Source organism: Halichondria panicea, chromosome 8 (assembly GCF_963675165.1).
Source record: "Halichondria panicea chromosome 8, odHalPani1.1, whole genome shotgun sequence".
NCBI classification, from domain to species: Eukaryota; Metazoa; Porifera; class Demospongiae; order Suberitida; family Halichondriidae; genus Halichondria; species Halichondria panicea.
Window position 1 is genome coordinate 998337 of NC_087384.1, and position 21229 is coordinate 1019565.

The 21229-nt window shown below is 43.4% G+C and overlaps 6 protein-coding genes and 2 long non-coding RNA genes across 8 annotated transcripts; 4 read left to right on the forward strand and 4 right to left on the reverse strand.

Moving 5' to 3' along the window:
- Positions 1 to 1739: 1739 nt before the first annotated feature.
- Positions 1740 to 2498, forward strand: LOC135339326 (uncharacterized). The gene is made up of 3 exons (XR_010395982.1): positions 1740 to 1898; positions 2005 to 2100; positions 2239 to 2498. It is a non-coding gene; the product is annotated as an uncharacterized LOC135339326 (long non-coding RNA).
- A 946-nt stretch (positions 2499 to 3444) lies between these two features.
- On the forward strand, positions 3445 to 4417 carry LOC135339850 (uncharacterized). The gene is made up of 2 exons (XR_010396064.1): positions 3445 to 3602; positions 3780 to 4417. It is a non-coding gene; the product is annotated as an uncharacterized LOC135339850 (long non-coding RNA).
- Positions 4418 to 5710: 1293 nt separating this feature from the next.
- Positions 5711 to 8632, reverse strand: LOC135339779 (PIH1 domain-containing protein 1-like). The gene is made up of 10 exons (XM_064536046.1): positions 8491 to 8632; positions 8268 to 8322; positions 8124 to 8191; positions 7772 to 7889; positions 7654 to 7715; positions 7439 to 7520; positions 7288 to 7381; positions 7201 to 7230; positions 7006 to 7099; positions 5711 to 6053 (listed from the first exon to the last, which is right to left on the reverse strand). The coding sequence occupies exons 1-10, from the start codon at positions 8572 to 8574 to the stop codon at positions 5865 to 5867; spliced, it is 876 nt and encodes a 291-aa protein (XP_064392116.1). The 5' UTR covers positions 8575 to 8632; the 3' UTR covers positions 5711 to 5864.
- A 48-nt stretch (positions 8633 to 8680) lies between these two features.
- On the forward strand, positions 8681 to 14748 carry LOC135339670 (uncharacterized). Its single transcript, XM_064535901.1, has 18 exons — positions 8681 to 8822; positions 8874 to 8997; positions 9086 to 9258; positions 9310 to 9440; positions 9494 to 9641; positions 9737 to 9830; positions 10010 to 10133; positions 10402 to 10528; positions 10830 to 10925; positions 11405 to 11574; positions 11797 to 11921; positions 12444 to 12609; positions 12896 to 13035; positions 13533 to 13650; positions 13716 to 13786; positions 13830 to 13948; positions 14036 to 14174; positions 14457 to 14748. The coding sequence occupies exons 1-18, from the start codon at positions 8788 to 8790 to the stop codon at positions 14613 to 14615; spliced, it is 2259 nt and encodes a 752-aa protein (XP_064391971.1). The 5' UTR covers positions 8681 to 8787; the 3' UTR covers positions 14616 to 14748.
- Positions 14749 to 14858: 110 nt separating this feature from the next.
- On the reverse strand, positions 14859 to 15753 carry LOC135339795 (uncharacterized). Its single transcript, XM_064536065.1, has one exon. It carries the CDS (start codon positions 15687 to 15689, stop codon positions 15006 to 15008), a length of 684 nt encoding a protein of 227 aa, XP_064392135.1. The 5' UTR covers positions 15690 to 15753; the 3' UTR covers positions 14859 to 15005.
- Positions 15754 to 15816: 63 nt separating this feature from the next.
- Positions 15817 to 18939, reverse strand: LOC135339669 (uncharacterized). Its single transcript, XM_064535900.1, has 4 exons — positions 18800 to 18939; positions 17442 to 18666; positions 16170 to 17154; positions 15817 to 16067 (listed from the first exon to the last, which is right to left on the reverse strand). Exons 2-4 carry the CDS (start codon positions 18637 to 18639, stop codon positions 15908 to 15910), a joined length of 2343 nt encoding a protein of 780 aa, XP_064391970.1. The 5' UTR covers positions 18640 to 18666; positions 18800 to 18939; the 3' UTR covers positions 15817 to 15907.
- A 54-nt stretch (positions 18940 to 18993) lies between these two features.
- On the forward strand, positions 18994 to 19778 carry LOC135339832 (large ribosomal subunit protein mL43-like). Its single transcript, XM_064536116.1, has 3 exons — positions 18994 to 19183; positions 19242 to 19348; positions 19524 to 19778. The coding sequence occupies exons 1-3, from the start codon at positions 19074 to 19076 to the stop codon at positions 19694 to 19696; spliced, it is 390 nt and encodes a 129-aa protein (XP_064392186.1). The 5' UTR covers positions 18994 to 19073; the 3' UTR covers positions 19697 to 19778.
- LOC135339793 (uncharacterized) lies at positions 19741 to 21208 on the reverse strand. The gene is made up of 6 exons (XM_064536063.1): positions 20977 to 21208; positions 20652 to 20845; positions 20494 to 20597; positions 20193 to 20418; positions 20013 to 20059; positions 19741 to 19957 (listed from the first exon to the last, which is right to left on the reverse strand). The coding sequence occupies exons 1-6, from the start codon at positions 21088 to 21090 to the stop codon at positions 19926 to 19928; spliced, it is 717 nt and encodes a 238-aa protein (XP_064392133.1). The 5' UTR covers positions 21091 to 21208; the 3' UTR covers positions 19741 to 19925.
- Positions 21209 to 21229: the final 21 nt, after the last annotated feature.

The following is a 21229-nucleotide window of genomic DNA, read 5'->3' on the forward strand; positions in this document are numbered from 1 at the left end:
TGGACTTTTCAATATACCAGTTGGTGCAGTTATTGACATGCCTGTGGGTTTCCATAACCAATTTTTTTTTAACAATATTATTTGGCAATTGCCAGGATACAAGCTCTCAGAATAGCTAGCAAAAAGCTAATAAAGCAATCCTAAATTCTTCTGTGTGTTATTACCTCATGCACCCTACTCTGAAATTTCGGGAGAATTCTGAGAAGTCACCCGTTAGGGAATGTTGAATTCGTATGGAATAACCCACAGGCATGTCAATAACTGCACCATGCAACTGGTATATTGAAAAGTCCGTAAGCTTATCTTCTGATCCCATGAAGATTCCATCATAAAACTTATACAAGGTGGGCATGTATACCGTACAGCGCGAAATTATCGAGGAGCTTAATTTTCACGGATAGGAGACAATCTCCTCACAAAAATCATCTAAATAGACAATAATTGTGTTGATCCTTTTCACTTCAACTTGCATTCTTTACTATACTCACTGACTGTGCATGCAAAACGTCATCAATTGCGAGTCGCACACAGAGTTCAACACTCTTCTCTTCAATACTCTTGGTATTGTACATAAACCTGTAAAAAAAATTAATGTTGACAGATACTGCTCAAAGGATACACTCACTCTATACTATTCTGACATGTAACATTGGTGGTCTGAGGTCTGACAGTATATCAACTAAAGGGCATCATCTGAGTTATGCTCTCGCCCACTTTCTTGTTTCTACGCTTTTTGGTGTTTCCTCCGGCTAATCCTAGCAATTTTTCACATTGCAAATGTTTTGTAGACTCGCCGTCACTATCAATGATCTTGTGGTAACCGCATGCGGTCTAGCCACTTGAGTTGCCATTGTTTCAAGCACCCACACGCCTCGGGTTAACAACATCCAAAGCTCTATATTCAAGTACAGTGTTCTGTAAAGGGCGTATATATTGATCCTACCACAAATATCTTGGTAAACGTTGCACGAGTCTCTATACACGGAGTTTAACCAGTCTACTGTTCGCCTAGCCTTGAATCCATGTGGATTCGAGGCTACTGTTCGCCGTGCAACAGTGACGGTTTGCGAGTCTTGTAATACTTGTCTGGTGCCGGAAGTGCGATACTTAATTATAGGGTTAGGCAGAATGCAACCCCGCTAAGTAAATAATAATAAGGCGTTTCTATTGCTCCCCTAATTAAGTACTTGGGGGTAAAGACGTGGCCTAGCCACCAGTCATTGCACTTTTTATATCTATGCATGTTGAATCTCATAACACACATGCAATCATACAAAACAATGGCTCTACAAACTAGCTGTGATCCTTCCCTGCAGAGATAAAAATGGGAGAAAATACGTGGAAAGTGCTAAAAGCTACATTCAAGAGTAATGCCAATCCTAGTAGGCTTCAGGAATATTGATCGTGAGGCTCAAATGACTTCCAGGAATAAGCTGTATGCTGTTACCACAGCTAATTGGCGGTAATTACGAACCCAATAGATCTATATCAGGAATTTTGAATGTGGGCTCAGATTAATCGCATGCATGCATCTTAGACAAATTGTCTCGTATGAAACCAACCCAATAGTATCAAGAATAATGGTGGGCACTCAGTTTACTTCCAGGTATAATTATAGATCTAAAGGGCAAGCCATAAGGAGGTTCTGATAATATGCACATTTGTGACCATGCAAGAGAGCTGTGCACTAATAGGGACAGTCTGGTTTGAGGAACCCCTTTCTGTCAGTATATAAGTAAAGGCTCATGCAGTGCTACACCCAGTCACAGAATCGAAGCTGAACAACTGATCCTATATCTGCAACAAACTGAGTGGACTTTAAAGAATGAAGGGTTTTGTCATTGTCGCTTTTCTCGTGGTTGCTGTGGCAGCAATGGTAACAGCCATGCCTAATTCAGGTATGATATACGCATATAATTATACATGTATATAATTATAATTATATATATATAGACTTTAATATATATGTATAGCAACAACTTGATGAATTTTACTGACCATTAGGTAAACAAGAGGATTCCAGGCTTCAGAATGTTCGCATTCAAGAGCTGCTCAGTGCGATTCAAGCTGCCAAAACTACTACTCTGCCTAATCATAATGGTGAGTCTGCACATAACTGCATGCATGCAATATATCGCAAGTGCAATTTGGAATAGCTATATCAATTGTATACTATGTATAAGCGTATTCTTAAGATGTATTAGGTTAATTATGTATATAATTATTTTGATTTTGCAGACGAAGTGGAATGCGTTTGCATGAAACTCAAGGGTAAAGATAGCTCATTCTGCGTTGGATCCAGTTGTTCCACAGGGAAAGCAGCGATCCCTGCTGAATCCCAGCACTACTATGGATGGTGGAAATGATTTAACGCCTGAGATTTGACAAGCTATAGAGCTGATAAACTGATTCAATTATATAGCGAAAAGAACCTTGTAGATCCCCACAATGGTAATTATATTGTTGCAAAATTTTAAATGAATGTACGATTACACTCAGTCTGTGGTAAATTGCATGGCCTGTGCATGTGTCATGAATATGATTTTAATATCATCAGTTTGAGGCTGCAGGATTCTGATAGGAGTCCTCTGGTGGTTTTGCAGTATTAATTGAGCCTAATTTGATGAGTGAAATAAGTTCTGATCAGCTAGTCTTCCTTTCGTCACTTGAGTATGCAATAATTATAGCATGATAATGCTACATAGTGTCACTTGTGTGTGTGCCGAGGAGCTGGCAACAGGTAACAAGTGTTTTTAGCATACCGTACTGCTTCTAAATAAGGTGCCGCTTTTTTACGTTTTTGAGACTAGCGTATGCCTATGGAGTGCTGTTTGTGTCAAAATATTGATGACAAAAACACAAGGTTTTGATGGTATTTAGTAAACGACTGAGACTGAGGGTATTTAGTAAACCACTGAGGATATTTAGCAAATGACTGAGGGTATTCAGTAAATGACTGAGAGTGTTTTATATATATTTAGTGAATGACTGAGGTTATTTAGTGAATATAGAATAATCAAATACTAGATCTATATATAAATATATAATACAGCTCCTTTGAGTGCATTGCATTGCAGATGAGACAGCTGCAATCACGAAGATGATGCACGGAATAATTATGATGCAGCACTGCATCTGGGCACAGCAGAGCTCTAGCTATAGTTACAGAATTCTATAGAAGAAGTCACTCTTCACCTCACTTTACAGAGAAAGCATGACACGTGCGTATGTGCACAACCTCGTGCTCATGCACACCTCCCTAATACCAGGAGCAGATTACTGTAATCTGTAGTCTGCAGTCATTACCAGTTGTTTACTACTCCTTTGCTAAATACCCTCAGCAGAGGCGGATCTAGACATTAGAAAAGGGTGGTTCCTAAAAGCAATTGGTAAAAGGATAACGAGCCTGAAGGGTGAGAGTTAAGCCGCGCGCAGCGCGAAAAATTGACCACGCCCACTTCCGGTGTAACCTCCGCCCATTTCCTGTCACCTGAGTGCTAGGCCAAGGGGCTAGGGAGGTCTATTATAGTACCGTAGTAGATGTAACATTATGTCTAGATAGCTATGGCTCCAGTGCAGTGATAGTAAGATCAAGAAGTTAAGTAAGTGTGTGAGTGAGTAAATGAGTAATTTTTATACAAGAGCTTAGAGTATTTAATAATTGATTGTAAAAAACACATATAAAGACATTCAATCATCAGGTAGCATAAAAGGGAGTTTCATTCTCCTTGGGTGTAGCTGGCTGTATGATACTACTAGTTTTTTTATATTTTCTGCAGACAAAAGCTGGTTGCATCGGTGGTACCCAGTCTTGCAATGAACCGTTGCCGTCTTTGTCCAATATCGAAATGGAGTCAAAACAAATCTACCAAGCGTTTGACCACCAACCTGATATGGTGAGAAAAGTACACAGGCACGACAATACACTCCATCAGAACATTGACTGTAATGCATCCACGGGTATGATCTCAGCCATTCTGGTTTGAACCGACGAAAATTGCTTGAAGGACATGGTCTGGTGCGTGGATAGCTCTCTGGATCAGTATTGGGATTGGTAGTCAAGATTCGATACTTGTGATCTCTTGTTAAACTCTTAATATCTACCCCTGAGTTAAGGAGTTTCCCAATGTCGCAATCATCACTTGAGGTAGCACCACCTAAGCCACACCGGATAACGCAGTCACCCTCCTCCATATCAAGTTCACTGTCTGAATCTTCAGTGTCACTGGGGACGTCAGTAGGGGGAGACGAGTCAGCAGGGCTGACAATAGCATCCTGTGACTCCTATGACTCTGAACCTACAATTGAAGTTGTTTTTATTTATAAGTTTTGTTGTTTATTTATCATAATTTATATGATTTGGATTTTTATTTATGTGAAACCGTACCTGCTTTACTCTTTTTGGCACTTGACTTGGTCTCTTCCTGTTACTCATTGTTGTATAATAAGTTGAACATAATTACCACAATCAAAGCTGCATGACCACTGGACACACATGCATGGATGTGGGTTTATCTCCATCTTGTATCCAATTAATTACTGCTTACTATGCAGTTTTTGCAACGCGATCAGTTGAGAAAGAGTAAAGAAGCTGCCACTGCTTTTAGCTAAGTTCTGTTCCTTCTAGAGTGGACTACATGCAGGTATTGACATTACTACATAAGTAGAATAGGTAAAACATGACTGTAAATGACTGTAGATTGCTAAAAATCAATTTTAATATTTTGAGCAAAAGGGGGGTTCCTTTGCTCCCTTGGATCTCCCCCTGGATCCGTCTCTGCTCAGTCATTTACTGAATACTCGTTTACTAAATACCTTCAGTCGTTTGCTAAATACCCTCAGTCATTTACTGAATACTCGTTTACTAAATACCTTCAGTCGTTTGCTAAATACCCTCAGTCATTTACTGAATACTCGTTTACTAAATACCTTCAGTCGTTTGCTAAATACCCTCAGTCATTTACTGAATACCCTCAGCCATTTGCTAAATATCCTCATGCAGTTGTACTAAATACCCTCAGTTGTATGGCGCCATATTAGTGCCATAATTCAAGGGGGGTATACTTTTTTCATTAGGGGGTATACTTTTTTTATTAGGGGGTATATGACATTGATTAGGATATGCATTCCGCTAGAGCACACGGAAATGCTGCAAGAGTCCCCAGACTACCCCAAGCTATTAGGTCTGGCCCCGAGACTAAGCATTAACAAACAGTTGACCCAGGAAAATATTTGGTGATTTTCCCCCTTATCAAAATTTCTGGATCTGTCCCTGGGGGGGGGGGGGTGAGGTTGCAGTTAAATATCTTTCGACAGCCGTAACTTTAGTCTAATTTAACTTTTCAGAAAGTTTAGAAGGATACTTTATATTTAAATCCAAAAGTTGGTCGGGGCACATGGTTATTTTTCAGCCTTGAATCACGGGCTAATTCTTTCATCTCCCAAAATAATGTCTATAAGCTTTCAGAAAATCAGAAAATCGCTGAAATTAACTCTCCTATATAATTAACCACACAACTACTATAACTGCAAGGCCTGACTTCTACCCAATTGAGCTCAACTCTTCACTGACAGAGATATGATCGGAAGAAAACATTACCAAACAAATGACTTTCGTTCTCTACTGACCTCCCCAAATCATCTACTATTATAGCACTAGCTCACATGCATTCTTGTTACTGTTTAAACATTTTTAACTTCTTTACATTGCTCAAACTCTCAAAGTACTTGAAATGGTAATGAAGGATATATACAAAATCAGCAGAAGAAATAAGGGCATACGTAATTTATGAAGGAGATATGAACATAAAGGTTACCACAAGTACATAATAATTAATCAAGATGGGACCCAGTCTATATAGTTGCTAATATGGTGCCTTCCCAGTTACTGGTAGAGTTACAGTCAATAGTTTAGAGGCTCTGTTGAACTGTGCTCCGGTGTTGTCGGGGTCAAGGGTGTATGGGAGGTCAAGGTTCAGTTGGAAGAGTGGGGGGCGGGTACTTAGCTCTAGTCTGTCTTCACCCACGTCTAGTCGTATACCTTGAGAGGTGGTCTGGGAACACACGAGGAGCACAGTACAATGCTAAAAACATCAGAATTATTATGCCTCGTGCGCATGCGCAAGCGAGGTATACGGTTGTGTGTCTGTGTGTCTGTGTGTGTGTGTAGACTGCTACAGCTGCTTAAGGATCAATTAAGTGCAAGTACATGTAAGAGTTCTATAGGCTTCTAGTCATGTTTACTTGGATTTTAATTCGTAGATTTGCAAAATAATGCTTTGTTCTCGAGTTATGCCTAGTTTTGCTTACTTGGAATGCCATTGCAGCCTTTTCAGAAGAGCATGTAGTCAAACTTGTTTACCGAGTGTTGCTACTCTACTTAGTAGTTAGCTCTGCACTAGAACGCTAGCTATTCGTAGCTGCAAGAGTGAGAAGAGAGCTGCAAAGCTCTGCTAATGCAGCCATTAATAGACTTGAACTTTTGGCATCGATCGTTTTTAACAACAATCATGGTCGATCATTACCCACTCTCTGAGTTTTTGCATGCAGCAAAATTAAATTGTTTTATTATGTGTATAAAAGCTATTAGTATCTTTACGTTACGTAGCTTTGGTATCTCCACCGAGGCATCAGCACCTGCGGTGCTTTCATTACTGGACACAGTTGAGAATCAAGAAGCATTATGTAGCTAATCTATTTAAGGCGGCACTAAAAATATACATTTGCGAGACCATCCATGAACAGTTTAGGTCCTACAATTATTATATTATGTCTAGAGTGGTGCCTTAAATAGGACAAATACGGTAGTAATAGTAATAGGAAATTGATAAGCATATAAATAGCTATGATTTCCCACTAGAGTGATAATTCCCAGTAACTATAGATTGCTTGAGGAACAACTGATGTAACGTTGCTAGCTCTAGGTAACCAATAGTTACGCACACCATAATATGCATTCTAATGAACTTTTGATTGCAACTACTAATTACACGCTCTCTCACTCACTATTCCAGTGAGGTAAACCTCACACACGAGGAACTCTGGTACATCTCCAGTGACTGGCTCACGCATGATGGTGTAGCGGGGCTCAGGGTAGTGGCTGCATGTGGAATGAACCATACAGATCAGCATTAATTACGTATACATATACATCTCCAATGCAGCTGGTTCAAGCCCTGTACAAATACGTAGGCTATTTACCTTTCCTCCTTACTTGCCTCCTTATCTCCTCTACACACACAGAGAAGGGAGTGAATAAGTGAATGAATGAAGTTCTGTGGTGCTCACCTGTCCATGTCAATAATGAACGGTTTAGACTTCTTTCTTATGGTCTGCTCGGAGATGTCTCCAATAAACTTTCTGTTCTTGAGAATCTTACAATCTGTGACAAGAAGTGAATTATACTATTATAAGTGACGGCCATCATTTCTTGGATCACCTCTTGACAGGAGCATCTGATACTTCTCTTCAATTCCTTCCAACACGATCGTCAGTAAGAACTCCTTCAGTGAAGCTCTCTTCTATATACGTACGTAAGGAAAGTATCACATTATACACACTGACACACCCACACTCACACCCATACACACACCCACACCCCACCCACACCCACCACTCACTCACACCCACGCCCACACACCCACACACACACACCTGAATGGACTCAAAGAACGCTGCACCCACAACCACATCAAAGGCACGGCACTCTTTCCCGGCTGATAATGAGAGGACATGGCTAGTATCGAGGGCGACCAGTAACTGAGGCACTCACTATTGTCATGTACAGTGTGCGGCTCCCCCAGACTGATGGGCACTCTGTATTGTGAGGCATCACCTGACTCGAGCATCGTAGCCAGCTGCTCGTCACTGATCTCCTTGGGAGACGGCACCTGCATGTACATACAATAAGCTCTTGCTGCAGTGGTAATATGGACGTTAGGGGTCAAAAGAAATCTGTGACCTAAACATACATGTACCATTTTACAGAGCTCCCAAAAACCTACAAAGTACGACTTTTATCTCAACAAAAAATGTTTGATTGCAATTATACGCGTACACACTGTATATCCTTTGATTTGGATGTGCCAATACTTCTACCATGTTAAAGTGAGTGGGTGGCTCACCTGCTCAGACTGGCACACATTGATGAAGATCTTCTCCTCTTTATCTGTCCTTGTCTTGAGACAGAACCCTGCATGTCATGAGAGGTGGCGCGGTGTGTGACACGTACATGCAACCATGGACACCACTATGGCACATGTACGTACCAGCCTCAGGAATCACCACCCTGGAAACTGGCTCGTTTGAATCCTCGTCCGGACCCTGTGGGTGGGAATAACCATCACGTAGTAGATCTAGTAGCTGATTTGCATAATTATATCAACACATTCATTGTCATATTACTGTACCTCTTGATCAACAGCTATAATGTTATGTTACACATGTAGCTTGATTTATTGGATGGTTTTTATGGGATGGTCTTGTGTATACCTTGATGACCAGGTTTTTCATCACACTGTCAGGCACAGCAGGAGACTCATCTGATGATGCAGGCTCCAGTAGCAGAGAGTCCATAGCAGCTAGCCTTCACAGTGCTAGTGCAGTACAGGAGGCCGAGCTGCTAGAGATCGAGAAGATGGATGGATTTGGAGGCAGAGCTCATGCAGAACAAGCCCCACCCCCTCTACACAGGATGTACAAAGAGCAAAGAGGTACGTAGTATCCATATCCTCTCGAGTTTGAGTCAAGTTCAAGAAGAACCTGCTGGTGTGTTAACGAGCTGCTGCTATGGAGTCTAAGAAGGGCGAGGTTGGAGAGTTGAGGCAAGTCATACAATACACTTGTCACTATGATGATGATGTGCCCTAGTGTAGGTCTCTCCTACGCACTCCTGAGGTACAGAGGGACCCCAGGCGATACCTCCAGGCTGTACAGAAGGTCATCGCCTGCATGACCCTGGGGATTGACGTCTCCAAGCTTTTCAGCGAGATGATTATGGTAATCAAATACACACACACACACGTACACACACACACACACACACTCCTCCCACCCACCCACCCACACACACACACCTCACACACAGGCGGGAGCCACTGTGGACCTTGTCCAGAAGAAACTGGTCTACCTCTACCTGACCAACTATGCTGAGTCCAACTCTGAGTTAGCTCTTCTCACTGTGAACACTCTGTGTAAAGACTGCCTGGATCGTAACCCTATGATACGAGGGCTTTCCCTCAGGGCCATGTGCTCCCTAAGGTGAGAAGAAGGTCACCTTTGTAGTGCCACTCACCAAACGACCCCCCACAGAGTTACGGACATTCTAGAGTACGTAAAGAACCCCCTGTCTAGCGGCCTAAAGGACAGGTCCGCCTACGTCAGGAAAACTGCTGTCATGGGTATTCTAAAACTCTTTTATTCAGCACCAGAATTTGTCAAAGGTAGGAAATGTTGGTGAGGTTTGTATAGGACTTAACTTCATTTTTGCTCATAGAGCAAAACTATGTGGATGTTCTGTACCAGTTGCTAAGAGACAAGGACCCGCAGGTGGTGTCCAATGCCATCTCATCCCTCAACGAGATGTTGGCTGGAGAGGGAGGAATGGTGGTCAATACTAAGATCACTCACTACCTCCTCAACAGGTATAGAGAGTGTGGGTGTGTGGGTGGGTGTGTATGTGTGTGCGTGTGTGTGGGTGTGTGAGTGGGTGTGTGTGTGAGTGGTGATGTTGCTGTAGGTTACGTGACTTCAATGAGTGGGGCCAGTGTCAGATACTAGAGCTGCTACGTCGCTATCAACCCTCCTCTGATGAAGACCTGTTTGACATCCTAGTGAGTTGTGGATGTTATTGACCGACCAAACACAACTATATTCTAGTACTCATCACTTTTGTGGACCATGTGTATTTGATACAACTACCTATATAGTTCATACCACCTTCTAACAAAAAAGATAATTCTTGAAGTACATTGTAGATGTTTTAGAGTCGTATCCTCCCCCTCCCTCTCAGAATGTGTTAGATGATCGACTCAAGCATGCTAACAGTGGTGTAGTGCTTGGGACCATCTCCTTATTCCTCCACTTGACTAATGACCTCACTGACCTCCAGGAGGACGTCTACAGTCGCATTCACAGTGAGACACCATATTGCCTTAAAACACCCATTAATCTTAAGTACCCTATATACAACAGTTTGTTTAATTATGTATGGACTGTTAATTCTTTCATGAAAGTACTACAATATAGTGTACTTACACATAGAGCTTTCTTGTTAAGTACCCCGTCACATTAAATGCAATGCCCCTCTCACACTCCTCACACCCCTCACACAACACACACTCAGCACACTCCTCACACCCCTCACACTACACACACTCAGCACACTCCTCACACCCCTCACAGCCCCACTCCTCACACTGCTTGGCTCAGGCTCGTCTGAACTGGCGTACACTTGTCTAAAACACGTCCAACTTCTGTTAGCACGGCAACCTGACCTTTGGACCAAAGACTACCACGACTTCTATTGCAGGTACAGTATATACCTACACTGCAGATATGTGCCCACACTGGTCGGTGGTGGTGGTTGGTACTAACCACCTCTAGACAAAAATAACCCCTGGTTTACCACATGTTAGGCTATTAAAAGAAATGGGTTTGTAGAATAGTTAAAGATTAAGGATTGAAAATTACCATCTTTTAGGCCTACTTGACTACATGTTAGGCTATTAAAATGTTTGTGTATGGAATTAGATGAAGATAGCCATCGTTTAGCCCTGACACTAGTATGTCCACTAGGTGTGACTGTGGGTCTAATATCTCAATGGCTACAGGTATAACGATCCCCCCTACCTGAAGGTCAAGAAGGTGGAGCTATTGACTGAAGTTTGTGCAACCAACAATGCTAAGGACATCATCAACGAACTCGGGTGAGTGGGCGGCTCTGTTTCAATGCTAAGTCTAGAGTTTTAGCTACTTCTAGTAATTATATACGCTCAGTGTTTCACATCAGAATGCGTGTGTGTGTATCATACGTTCGGAGTATGTATTCAATATCTAAACGCTTGAAAAGTTATACCAGCAGCTGGTCCAATTCCCTTATTTTGAAAGTACATGCTGTAGATTTGGCTCTGTAACTAGAGTTCCAATTGTCCAAATTCAATGATTTTCTGATTTTTTGAAGGCTTGGAAGGAGCCCGTTAAGATGGTATACTCAACCCCCAAATTTGTAACGGGCCATAATTTCCTATTTTCGGAAATGGTATTTTGTCAGACTTTTGAAAGACCTCTCTCTAAGCTTTCAGTAAATTTAACGTTATTGGACTAACTGAACTAAAGTTATGGCCTCAAAGATGCTACATGTAGTTCAAAGGTCATGTAAGGGTGTGCACTTTAATTTCCGTCTCAGGGAATATGCGACTGACGTGAATGCACAAGTAGCCCGTGAGTCTATCCGTGCCATCGGCCACATTGCCCTGAAGCTAGTGACAAGGGCGGACATTTGTGTGGACAAGCTGCTCTCTCTACTAAGCATGGATATTGACTATGTCACCTCTGAGACCCTCGTCATCACAACCAGTGAGGATGCATTGATATAAGTACCTGTGCCTGTACATGCTAACTGCGGGCACACACAATGTTTAATAAGCTTACGGATGGTGTGTTTGCATGGTAGCTAACTAAAGAAATGTGTTCTGTAGCTCATGGATGGGAGCTCCATTACTTAGGCCATGCACTGATTGCTTTCTGGTTCAAACCCTGTAATTGTCTCGAATAAGAGCCTCTCTTCCGCACATGCAGACATTCTGCGCAAGTTTGACAACATGGTGGAGGTGGTGTTGCCCAAACTGCCCTCCTCCTTTGATAGTATATCTGACCCTGAGGGAAGAGCTGCCCTCCTCTGGATACTGGGGGAGTATGGAGAGGTGTGTATGTGGCTGGCTGGTTCTGTTTATTATTATAAATGAAGCATCTTTGAACGGCCATAACTTTAGTTCCGTTGGTCCAATAACTGATTTTTTGAAAGCGCTTGTAACGATGGTGTCTTAAAATCAAAAGTATCATTATTTTGAGCCTGTTTTTGACAAAATACCAACCAAAAATAAGAAATTATGGCCCGTTCCAAATTTGAGACTTGAGAATACCATAAACTTTCAGAAAATCAGAAAATCGTTGAATTTTGATCACCAGAACTTTAGTTACAGAGCCGACTCTAGCACTCTGAAAATAAAAATATGCAGCGTTTTAACTACAAGAACTGTTCTCTGTGTACATTCTACCCGATGTAACAACTTCCCTTTGTTGACATGGTGTATATGCATAGCTATTTATATTGTTCTTGATGGGCTTTCCGTACGTATATGATGGTGTTGTATGACACTGCATGATGATGCTGTGTGACACTGCATGATGATGCTGTATGACACTATACCCACCTTCTCTCTTAGTCACTAGCCCAGACGCCATACCTACTGGAGGAGGCAGTGGACCATGTTGTGGAGGAGCCCTCCTCTCTCGTCAAGCTGTCCCTCTTAACAGCCGTCACCAAAATGTTCTTCAAGAGACCACCAGAGTGTCAGGAGATGTTGGGTCGACTACTGGAGCACTCTATAGGTACAAAGGTCAAGTGGATGGTGTCCTTCATACATGTTCTCTAGACTAGCTCTTAATCAATTCTCATCTGTGTGTACCATACTTGTAAATGCAAACTAAAACCAATTATTTTGCCGTATAAGCTCAAGCATTGAATACTCACCATGAACCTGTACAGTACTAGTCATTGCCTATAGCTTAAGTTATCATCAGCTTATAGCTCTAGATCCTTGTTTACTCCCAACTGCATGTATCTAGCCATAATTATAAGCTCAAGCATTGACTTACACCCCCCACCCCCCACCAGATGAGGAGAGTGATATGGACGTGAGGGACCGAGGGATGCTCTACTACCGACTACTGAGACAAGATATTGGACTGGCCAAGAAGGTGGTCAGTGGACAGAGCAGTCGTCTGGTCATCCAGAAGAACACTGTCATACCACGGGTAACCATGGGATATGTAATAGTTGTACCACCATGGCTACCTACATGCAGTGTGTAGTGGGTTTGTACCCAGGGGCAGTTGTACGCACAGTGGTTTGCATAACAGTTGTCCAGCGTAAGGATTGATACTAACTATGAAGTACATGTAGATGTCAGCCTCCTAGGAACTAGTAGCTACAGCTAGCATAAATATTCACAGTTGGCAACGTATCTGTGGTTTTGCTACGATGTCCTAGACTCCTAGACTCCTAGCTAGCTCTGGACAGCTGTTTTGCAAACCACAATACATAATCCTGAGGGTCTTCAGCACAAGGGAGTACATACAACTGGCCAGGGTTCAAACCATGATTGTACTAGAGAACACCACAAATGTCATTCTTTCAGACAATGATCATGTACCAGATGTTTACTAAACCGTGTGACTCACGAATATGATCTTGCTTAATAGCCTTATGATGTATGTATGTACGTGCTGCAAATATTGTGTGTGGTTTACAGTTGTCGCTGTTCACTGAGTTCAACTCTCTGTCAGTGATGTACGGCGTCCTCTCTCACAACTTTATCTCCTCCGACCCCCCCTACACTCGTGGGCAGCCGACCAATCAGAGTGGAGCAGGTGAATAACCATGGCAATCTGAGAAGAATTACGAGTTACAATTTTTGTTGTGTATACATACACAGAGGTAGACTACCTTGAGCTGTTAAAGACACCCATCGAGCCTAGCTCCACACAAGCTCTCCGATCATCATTGGTGAGTATAGCCACACCCACACACCCTCACACCACCCTCACAGGCCACCATTGAGATTCCCCGCCCCCATGTATCTGGCACCCCTCCGGTTATTCTCCTCAACCCCAAGCCAGTCATGAGTGCCGGGGAGTTTGAGCAAAGATGGATCAAAATGACCTCAGCGTAAGTTACTCTGTAACAACCCCTTCACTCTTCACACCCTCCACTCTTCACACCCTCCACTCTTCACACCCTCCACTCTTCACACAGGTGTGAGCACGAGCTCACTCTTGATCAGGTGCCACATCCTAAAGATATGGAGAGAGTGCTGGCAGCAAGGTTTGTGATGACAATGGCCTCCAGCTCAAACTCAGAGCAAGTCATCAAATACTTCTTTTATGGTCAAAACGTAAGAATTAGCAAAGTATATAGTGTGTGCAGTTTATCTTGCTAATGTACCTTATCACTGCACTTTGACCCTATAAGCTTAGGCTAACCAAACCATAAAAATCTTGGACCAATTTGTGTTGTATAGGAAAAGAATTGCTGTCACAGCAGAATATTGAATTGGTGTGTGTAGATTTGTTCAAGACCTCAGTCAATACTGTATTCATTGTAGCTGTGTACACACACACACACACGCACACACACACACACACACACACACACACACACACACACACACACACAGGTGTCCACGTTTGACCTGTTTCTGATGGAGGTGAACGTCTATACGAACCCCCCCAGTCTAAAGTTCAACCTCAAGTGTGACAACCTGGGCCAAGCCCCGGACTTTATCAAACACTTTCTACAGACTCTAGTGGGCCAAGAATGGCTATCCAGCAATTAGTAACTGACCGTGTTTTTATGCGTTGGCCTTTAGTTTAATAATTTATGAATCTTATTATGTTTGATCACACACTGAGTTGTCACTTGTATTCATAATTGTTGCTATGGCATGCCTACACATTTCATGCAACCTACACTGTGCATGTTTATTTCACATGTAATCTAATCTTGCAAAAAGTTTTACACTGCAGGCTACCCCAAATAATCGAAGACCTATATATACCAGTGCTGCATTTCATATGACTTTACACAACTAACCACATTTAATTATAAAGCATGCAGCTAGCATGATAACAGACATTTAGATTACAAAACAATTTTAGCACATAGTTAGAGGGGATTCTTCATAAAACACACATTCAGAATTAGTTCTCAGTTCCCGGGCCCGGGCTCAAAAGTCCTTAGTGGCACAGTAGAGGTAGTTAGCAGCATCGAGGAGGTTGCCCTCAGTGTAGTACCAGAGGAGTCTCTCCTTCCACACGGCCCAAGAGGCAGCATCAGCCAGCTTAGGAATGGGACGGTTGAGGAGCGTAATGGGGGTTCCACTGTCGTAATGATCTGAGACCCACTTGACGGCTTTGTAGATACCGTTGCTCTCTGTATCTAGGATACAATCACACACATCGTCTTTAGGAGGGTTAGGAAGGACTTTGGACTCGAATACGGTTTGAATAGTAACCCAGACATCCCACATGTGGAACTTGTGAGCCACACGCTCCAGAGGAGACCAGAATGCTCCGAGGCCGTCGTTGTCTTGACCGTAGTTGGTGAGGATCTTATCGAAGGTATTCATGGTGAAAGAGGTGAAGTCACTTCCCACACAGTCTTCTGGAGCGTAGGGGACGACATTGACTTCAGCATGGCGGTCCATGTTGACGGTAGGTACGGTGTTCTTCTCGTTAGCTTTAGGGTTGAAAAGCTTGAGCCCTTCCACAGTCATGGAGTGAATGGCATGGGCAATCGTCTCGTTGAAGTTGGACGAGAAACCATGAGCCAGGAGCTTCTTATGGCAAGTGTTTGAAGGCATAGCCACGGCCAGGCCAAGGGCCAGCACCAATACACAGAGAGTCTTCATGTTTTCTTGCTTGTCACTGCTTTCGCAATGTTATGAGTCGTCACATGCCTTAAATTAAGGTTAATGATAGGCGGCCTCTTGCTGGTGGGCGTGGTCTGATAAGCAAACCGCGGTTTAACATCGAGGCTACTTGCCATTAATTTTGATTCCACAACAAAAAGATATAAAAAGAAATAGTTATACACACACACAATAGTCAATCACACTATAAAAGTTAGCTACAGTTCTGAGAACACCTGTAAGAACATATCCGGGTTTCCTGTCTCCAACTCCCTCTGTAGAGCATCCATATTGTCCGGGTCCAGTTGTCTCACATCCAGCCAATTGTGGAGCAGCGAGGCAGAGGGTGGGCCGACCATCAGTGGGGGCCCAAGCTCACTACAGGGGGGTGAGGGGGGATACAATAATATGATCACTATATACAAAGAAGGATACACATGCATGTACACCATAAGTACAACACAAACGAAAATATTGTACCTAATATCGATCCTCAGAGGTGACCTGATAAGCTCCTCCTCCTCGGACATGCCCACTCCATATCCTGCACCTGTCGGGAGACCTGAAATGTCAATGTCCAGTATATTCTCGAGGTCCTCTGGGAACGGATTGAAGTTAGGCAAGTTCTCACGTTCCAGTTTCTTGAAATCGCTTGAAGTCAACGGAGAAAACGAGATATCACCGAGAGTGGCTGAACGAGTCCTTACTCCGACAGGCATTTGCTGCATCATTTGTCCCTGATGTTGATCCATGAGTGAATGGGGGGGTAGCATAGGTCTGGGGGGCATGAAATGTTGGTGAGGCGGCAGAGGGTAGGCAGGCACAGTCGAGAGGGAAATATTGTGTGGAGCATTTGCAGTAGACATTGTGTGTATGGGAGGGGGTTGGAGATAGTGTACAGACGTGACTTGTTGTCGAAGGTGTGGAGGGGGCGTGTGTTGTGACATCATGTGAGGGTGTGGAGGCAGCGCTGCCGAGACAGATGATTGTTGAGGACACAATTGTTGAGAAGAGGAGTGAAGGAGGGGCGGTGGTGCTTGAAGAGAAGTACGTTTAGAAATGTCCGAGAGCACAGCCGGTGGTATCTTGGTTCCCGAGTGCTGACATTCCTGAATCAAAGCTGTCCGATGTTGCTGCAAGAGTTTGATCTGATCTTTCTGCTCTAGAATGATCTTGTGCTGGTTGTTGAGTAGACCTTTGAGTCGCTCTATCTCTTCTGCCTGTTCTTGAATTAACGCCTCAGTTTCAGCGCCACTTTCGCTCTGCTTGAGTTTGCGTATTGGGTGAGGGAATGGCTTGGTGGATTGCTGCATATGCTTCCATCGCTCTACGTTCTCAAGGTCTTGCTCCGAGAAGTCACCCTCAGTTGATTCAGGTTTGACCCTGCGTCGTTTGTCAGTCTCCTGTCCGCTGGGTCCCTTGCGTTTCCTATTATCAGTCGTCTTCTTTGTCTTGGGTGGAGGGCCTGAGCAAAAAAGTGTGTGTATGGCAGGGAGGGTGAGTGGTAAAAAATGAAACACTATAATTATCAAGGTAAGTACATACATGACTGTAATATAAACATTCCACAGTACAACTAGAATCTACAGTACACAAGACAAGATTCAGTTTGTACATTATTCTATGACTTTACAATGTATAGTGACACAATTTAATACATACATGTACTCGTAAACTCACACTCACGCACATCTACCCACCCACATGCCCACCCATCCACATACCCACACACACACACACTCACACACCCACCTTCTTTAACGACAGGGACCTCCTCCTCCGTACTTTTCTCCCGTACCTTCTCCCTGTCAATGTGCTTCCTCAGCTCCACCATCACTTTGTCGTGGGAGGGGATGGGCAGACGACTCTTGTGGTAGTCCATGATCTCATTTACTATCACCATCTTTAGGTCATCTTTCTTAACAAGCTTCTTTTCAAATTCAAAATCAAAGGGGGGCGTGCACACAGGTTCGTCTCGAGGGTTGTGATAGGTGGCTACGTATTTATGCTCCAATGCGTCCTCCGGAGTTATCCTCTTTTTAGGCTCCAGTTGCAACAGCTTGCCGATTAGATCCAACACCACTTCATTTGCATCGTGAAAAACTTCCAGCACCGATAAGTCGACAGGGTCTTTCTTGGGCAATGCTTGGAGGTACGTCTTGACCCGATCCGACCCAATGGATTCAATGTACTCTGCACTGGGGGTACCCACAACGGCTAGAATGAGCTGTAGCTGATGAAGATAGTTCATTCCTGGGAAGAGTTGACGACGAGCAATCATTTCGGCAAGTATACATCCCACTGACCACATGTCAATCGCAAAAGTGTACTCGCTGAACGACACCATAAGCTCTGGAGCACGGTACCATCTTGTAGCCACGTACTCAGTCATGAAGGTGGAGTGCTCCTCGGGTGATGAGGACAAACCGCGGGCCATTCCGAAATCACCAATCTTGAGCTCGCAGTTTCGATTGATGAGTAGATTGCTAGGCTTGAGGTCTCGATGGAGAATGTTGGCAGAGTGTATGTACTTGACACCGCGGAGGATTTGATACAGGAAGAACTGGATATGTTCTTCACTGAGGGGTTGCACAGAATGGATAATGTGATGCAAGTCACTCTCCATTAGGTCCAGTACAATATACACGTCTTGGAACTGGGTGGGGTCATCCGGGGGTAGCATTACATCCAGTATCGATATGATGTTCTCGTGACGAAGATGTCTCAAAATTTTCAATTCTCGGAAGGTTCGTTTAGCAATGACAGCGACTTCAAAGACCTTGGGTATCTTCTTGATAGCAACTCTCTGTCCAGTTCTGTTATCTTTGGCCGCACACACCACACCGTAAGCCCCAGTGCCAATGCTCTCCAGGGGGGAGTAGCGAGAGTCAACCTCGAACTTGACGCTGATATTGTTGTGCTTGATAATTTTGACTCGTTTAGAAGCCATCGATTTGTATCTCCTTCACAGACACACCTGCAAGATTAAGGATTGATTACAATATCAGATTGCACTCCGGTACATAACAACTAAGGTTGAGCCAAAAACTAAACTCTACACAAGGCAACTAATGGCCCCTTATTAAAATAAGAGTATAGCAGAGTCTTACTTGTTATCCTGGCTTGTATGTCCTGATCTTTGAAGAAAACACATGAATTTATAATGACTTGGCAAATTGCTTCCCAAATAATGCCCTCCAAACTTTCATTGAGGTCAAAGTCCACTGAAGATTTCGCTTGATCAGCAAAATCGAGGTCAAAGTTCGCATTCCCTCAGTTTCAGGACGCAGTGATAATCGAGGTCAAAGTTCGCATTTCCCTCAGTTTCAGGACGCAGTGATAATCGAGGTCAAATACAGAAGGTCTGCAGCTCTAGAAATATAAATGGCTAAAGTAGTAGCTCCCATGAGCAATGGAGTGGGTAGCTTTGTGTGTCAACTAAAGAGACTGACGTTCCAATACTGCAAGGCTGGAGGGAGCAGCAAAGGTGTGAGGTGGGCATCAATTAGAATTTTCATCACTCGCCTACCATAAAATTGTCTACTCCTACAGGCAGTATCTAGACAGTTATGTAGTGAAGCTAGCCAAAGAAGCCCCTCACACAGCAATCTATGTCAGACTCCGTCCAGGCAGACATCCACGACTCGTCGGAGAGTTTTGTAAGTGTGATGCAATACCTGTACTTTAATATGGGCGGGTATGGCTCTCCCCCCTCCGCTTGTTTTGGTGCTTTCACCGACCAATCGTGGAAATGTTCACATTGCAAATGTTTTTGTGGGACTTTAACATACGTAGCTATAATTATTATAATTGTGTGTACGTTCTCCTCTGTAGTGAATGGCAACAGTCAAGTGGTTCCCGTACCCAATCTGAGCTCAGGGGAGATCAAGGAGCATGTGTGGAGACTGGGCAGTGCCTCAGGGGAGAAGGTCAAGAAGCTAAAGAAATACTGGCACACAGACAATCCTAGCATACAGGGAAACTGGTCACCGTTTCTGTACAAGTAGTGCTCTCATTGTTTGCTCAATCAATTCGTGCTTGTGTCGCTATATTTATGTTATTAATAATTATGATATTTGAACATATTTAGCCATTGAACATTCTGCTATATACAAAAGTATAACACAAAACAAGTAAAGACACGGTCATGGTCAGGGACAAGATGTGAGCATGATGTGTAACACAAGGACTTCTTGTTGAGTTAAAAATGGGAGACTAGTGGAGACAGCTTTGAGGTTACGTCAGTCCATCAGAATTAAGAAGTTGTTCTACAGTAGAGGAGAGTATCAGATTGGCTCATTATAATGATAAAGACACACTCACCGACTCTGTTTAGTTGAGAGAGAAGAGAAATCTTCTTGTCCATTTGACTACAAGAAGAAAGAGTCACACAATAAATAAATACATATCCTCTTTCAATAAAACTTAGTAGGTACTACGGGCTTCTAAATCACATGGACACCAACAAAACAGTGCCTAATAATGAAACTGCAGTACCCTCACCTGCCCTGTTCCTCCAAGTCACTGTCGTCATCATCAAATCCAAATGACATGTCTCCCATGCTAGTTAACCCTCCATTTGCTCTATTAATGTCGTCAGGGGGTGTGTCTGGGGATGTAGGGGTTAATGGATGGTACGAGGGGTCGGGTGCTGCAAGAACCAGTTGCTGTCTCCGGGAACTGGCTTCAAGGATCTTGTCCAAACTAGCTAGCTTGGTTTTATTTAACTCTGTGTGTGTGGGGGGGGGGAGGATAGGGGGGAGTATGAAAGAGTCAGTAGGTTAGTGTGTGTCATGAGACTTACTGGGTGGAGCCCTTGGCCCTTTAGGATGCTTTGTTTCCACGGTAACAGGAGCCGTTTCGTCTAGCTCTGGATCATAGTGAGGATCGAAATTCAGCAAATTCACTCTGAGAAAGAATAAAAATAATTAGGTGATGTTTTAATGTGTGTAGGGAGCTAACCTCCTACTCTCTCTGTAGTCTGTGGCTGTGGTGGAGGCAGAGCTGCGTATCTCAGAGGCCGTCTCACTGACCTCCTCTCCACTCCTCAGTCCTGGGGAATGGCGCTGCTTTGAGTGTCGTCGTTTCTTCTTATGTCTCTTTCGAGGAACACCATTCAATGAGGTCAGCTCTAGGGTATGATTGCTCTCCACTTGCTGCAAGGCCGGGGGAGGGCGTGTAATTATATTAATCAAGTGTAGGCCTATAACTATTAAATTACACAATAGTGCAGTTTAGTTATTGTAGCAGTGTGCAGTGTATGAGATATGAGTGTGTGTACGCCTACTCTCATCAAGTGTAGGAGTCTGTCTGGAGGTATTTTGAGGCCTCCAAGTTGAACTGACACTTGCAGCGATCCCTCCTCTTCAGAGTCGCTTCCTGGCACGATCCACTCCGCCATAACACTCTCTGGGTATTGTAGAAGCTTTGTAGACGTGAACCAGTCACAGAACTTGTAATTACGCTATTTAATAAGCCTAAAAGCTTCTTGGCTTGAGTTAATTTGACAATGTAACGATTTGGTAAAGATCGATATAAAC

Bases quoted from the DNA above. Each gene is read 5' to 3' on its own strand.
- LOC135339779 (XM_064536046.1), bottom strand. From the start codon at position 8,574: ATGGACTCTCTGCTACTGGAGCCTGCATCATCAGATGAGTCTCCTGCT. The intron at 8,192-8,267 runs GTACGTACATGT...CATGACATGCAG, and splicing joins GGTGGTGATTCCTGAGGCTG to GGTTCTGTCTCAAGACAAGG. The intron at 7,890-8,123 runs GTGAGCCACCCA...ATGTACATGCAG, and splicing joins ATGTGTGCCAGTCTGAGCAG to GTGCCGTCTCCCAAGGAGAT.
- LOC135339670 (XM_064535901.1), top strand. From the start codon at position 8,788: ATGGAGTCTAAGAAGGGCGAGGTTGGAGAGTTGAG. The intron at 10,134-10,401 runs GTGAGACACCAT...CACCCCTCACAG, and splicing joins CGTCTACAGTCGCATTCACA to CCCCACTCCTCACACTGCTT. The intron at 12,610-12,895 runs GTACAAAGGTCA...ACCCCCCACCAG, and splicing joins ACTACTGGAGCACTCTATAG to ATGAGGAGAGTGATATGGAC.
- LOC135339795 (XM_064536065.1), bottom strand. From the start codon at position 15,689: ATGAAGACTCTCTGTGTATTGGTGCTGGCCCTTGGCCTGGCCGTGGCT.
- LOC135339669 (XM_064535900.1), bottom strand. From the start codon at position 18,639: ATGGCTTCTAAACGAGTCAAAATTATCAAGCACAACAATATCAGCGTC. The intron at 17,155-17,441 runs GTGGGTGTGTGA...TTTTTTGCTCAG, and splicing joins GGTCCCTGTCGTTAAAGAAG to GCCCTCCACCCAAGACAAAG. The intron at 16,068-16,169 runs GTACAATATTTT...ACCCCCCTGTAG, and splicing joins CCTCTGAGGATCGATATTAG to TGAGCTTGGGCCCCCACTGA.
- LOC135339832 (XM_064536116.1), top strand. From the start codon at position 19,074: ATGGCTAAAGTAGTAGCTCCCATGAGCAATGGAGTGGGTAGCTTTGTG. The intron at 19,184-19,241 runs GTGGGCATCAAT...CTACTCCTACAG, and splicing joins GGGAGCAGCAAAGGTGTGAG to GCAGTATCTAGACAGTTATG. The intron at 19,349-19,523 runs GTAAGTGTGATG...TCTCCTCTGTAG, and splicing joins ACGACTCGTCGGAGAGTTTT to TGAATGGCAACAGTCAAGTG.
- LOC135339793 (XM_064536063.1), bottom strand. From the start codon at position 21,090: ATGGCGGAGTGGATCGTGCCAGGAAGCGACTCTGAAGAGGAGGGATCG. The intron at 20,846-20,976 runs GTAGGCGTACAC...CCGGCCTTGCAG, and splicing joins GACTCCTACACTTGATGAGA to CAAGTGGAGAGCAATCATAC. The intron at 20,060-20,192 runs GTGAGGGTACTG...TTCTTCTTGTAG, and splicing joins GACTTGGAGGAACAGGGCAG to TCAAATGGACAAGAAGATTT.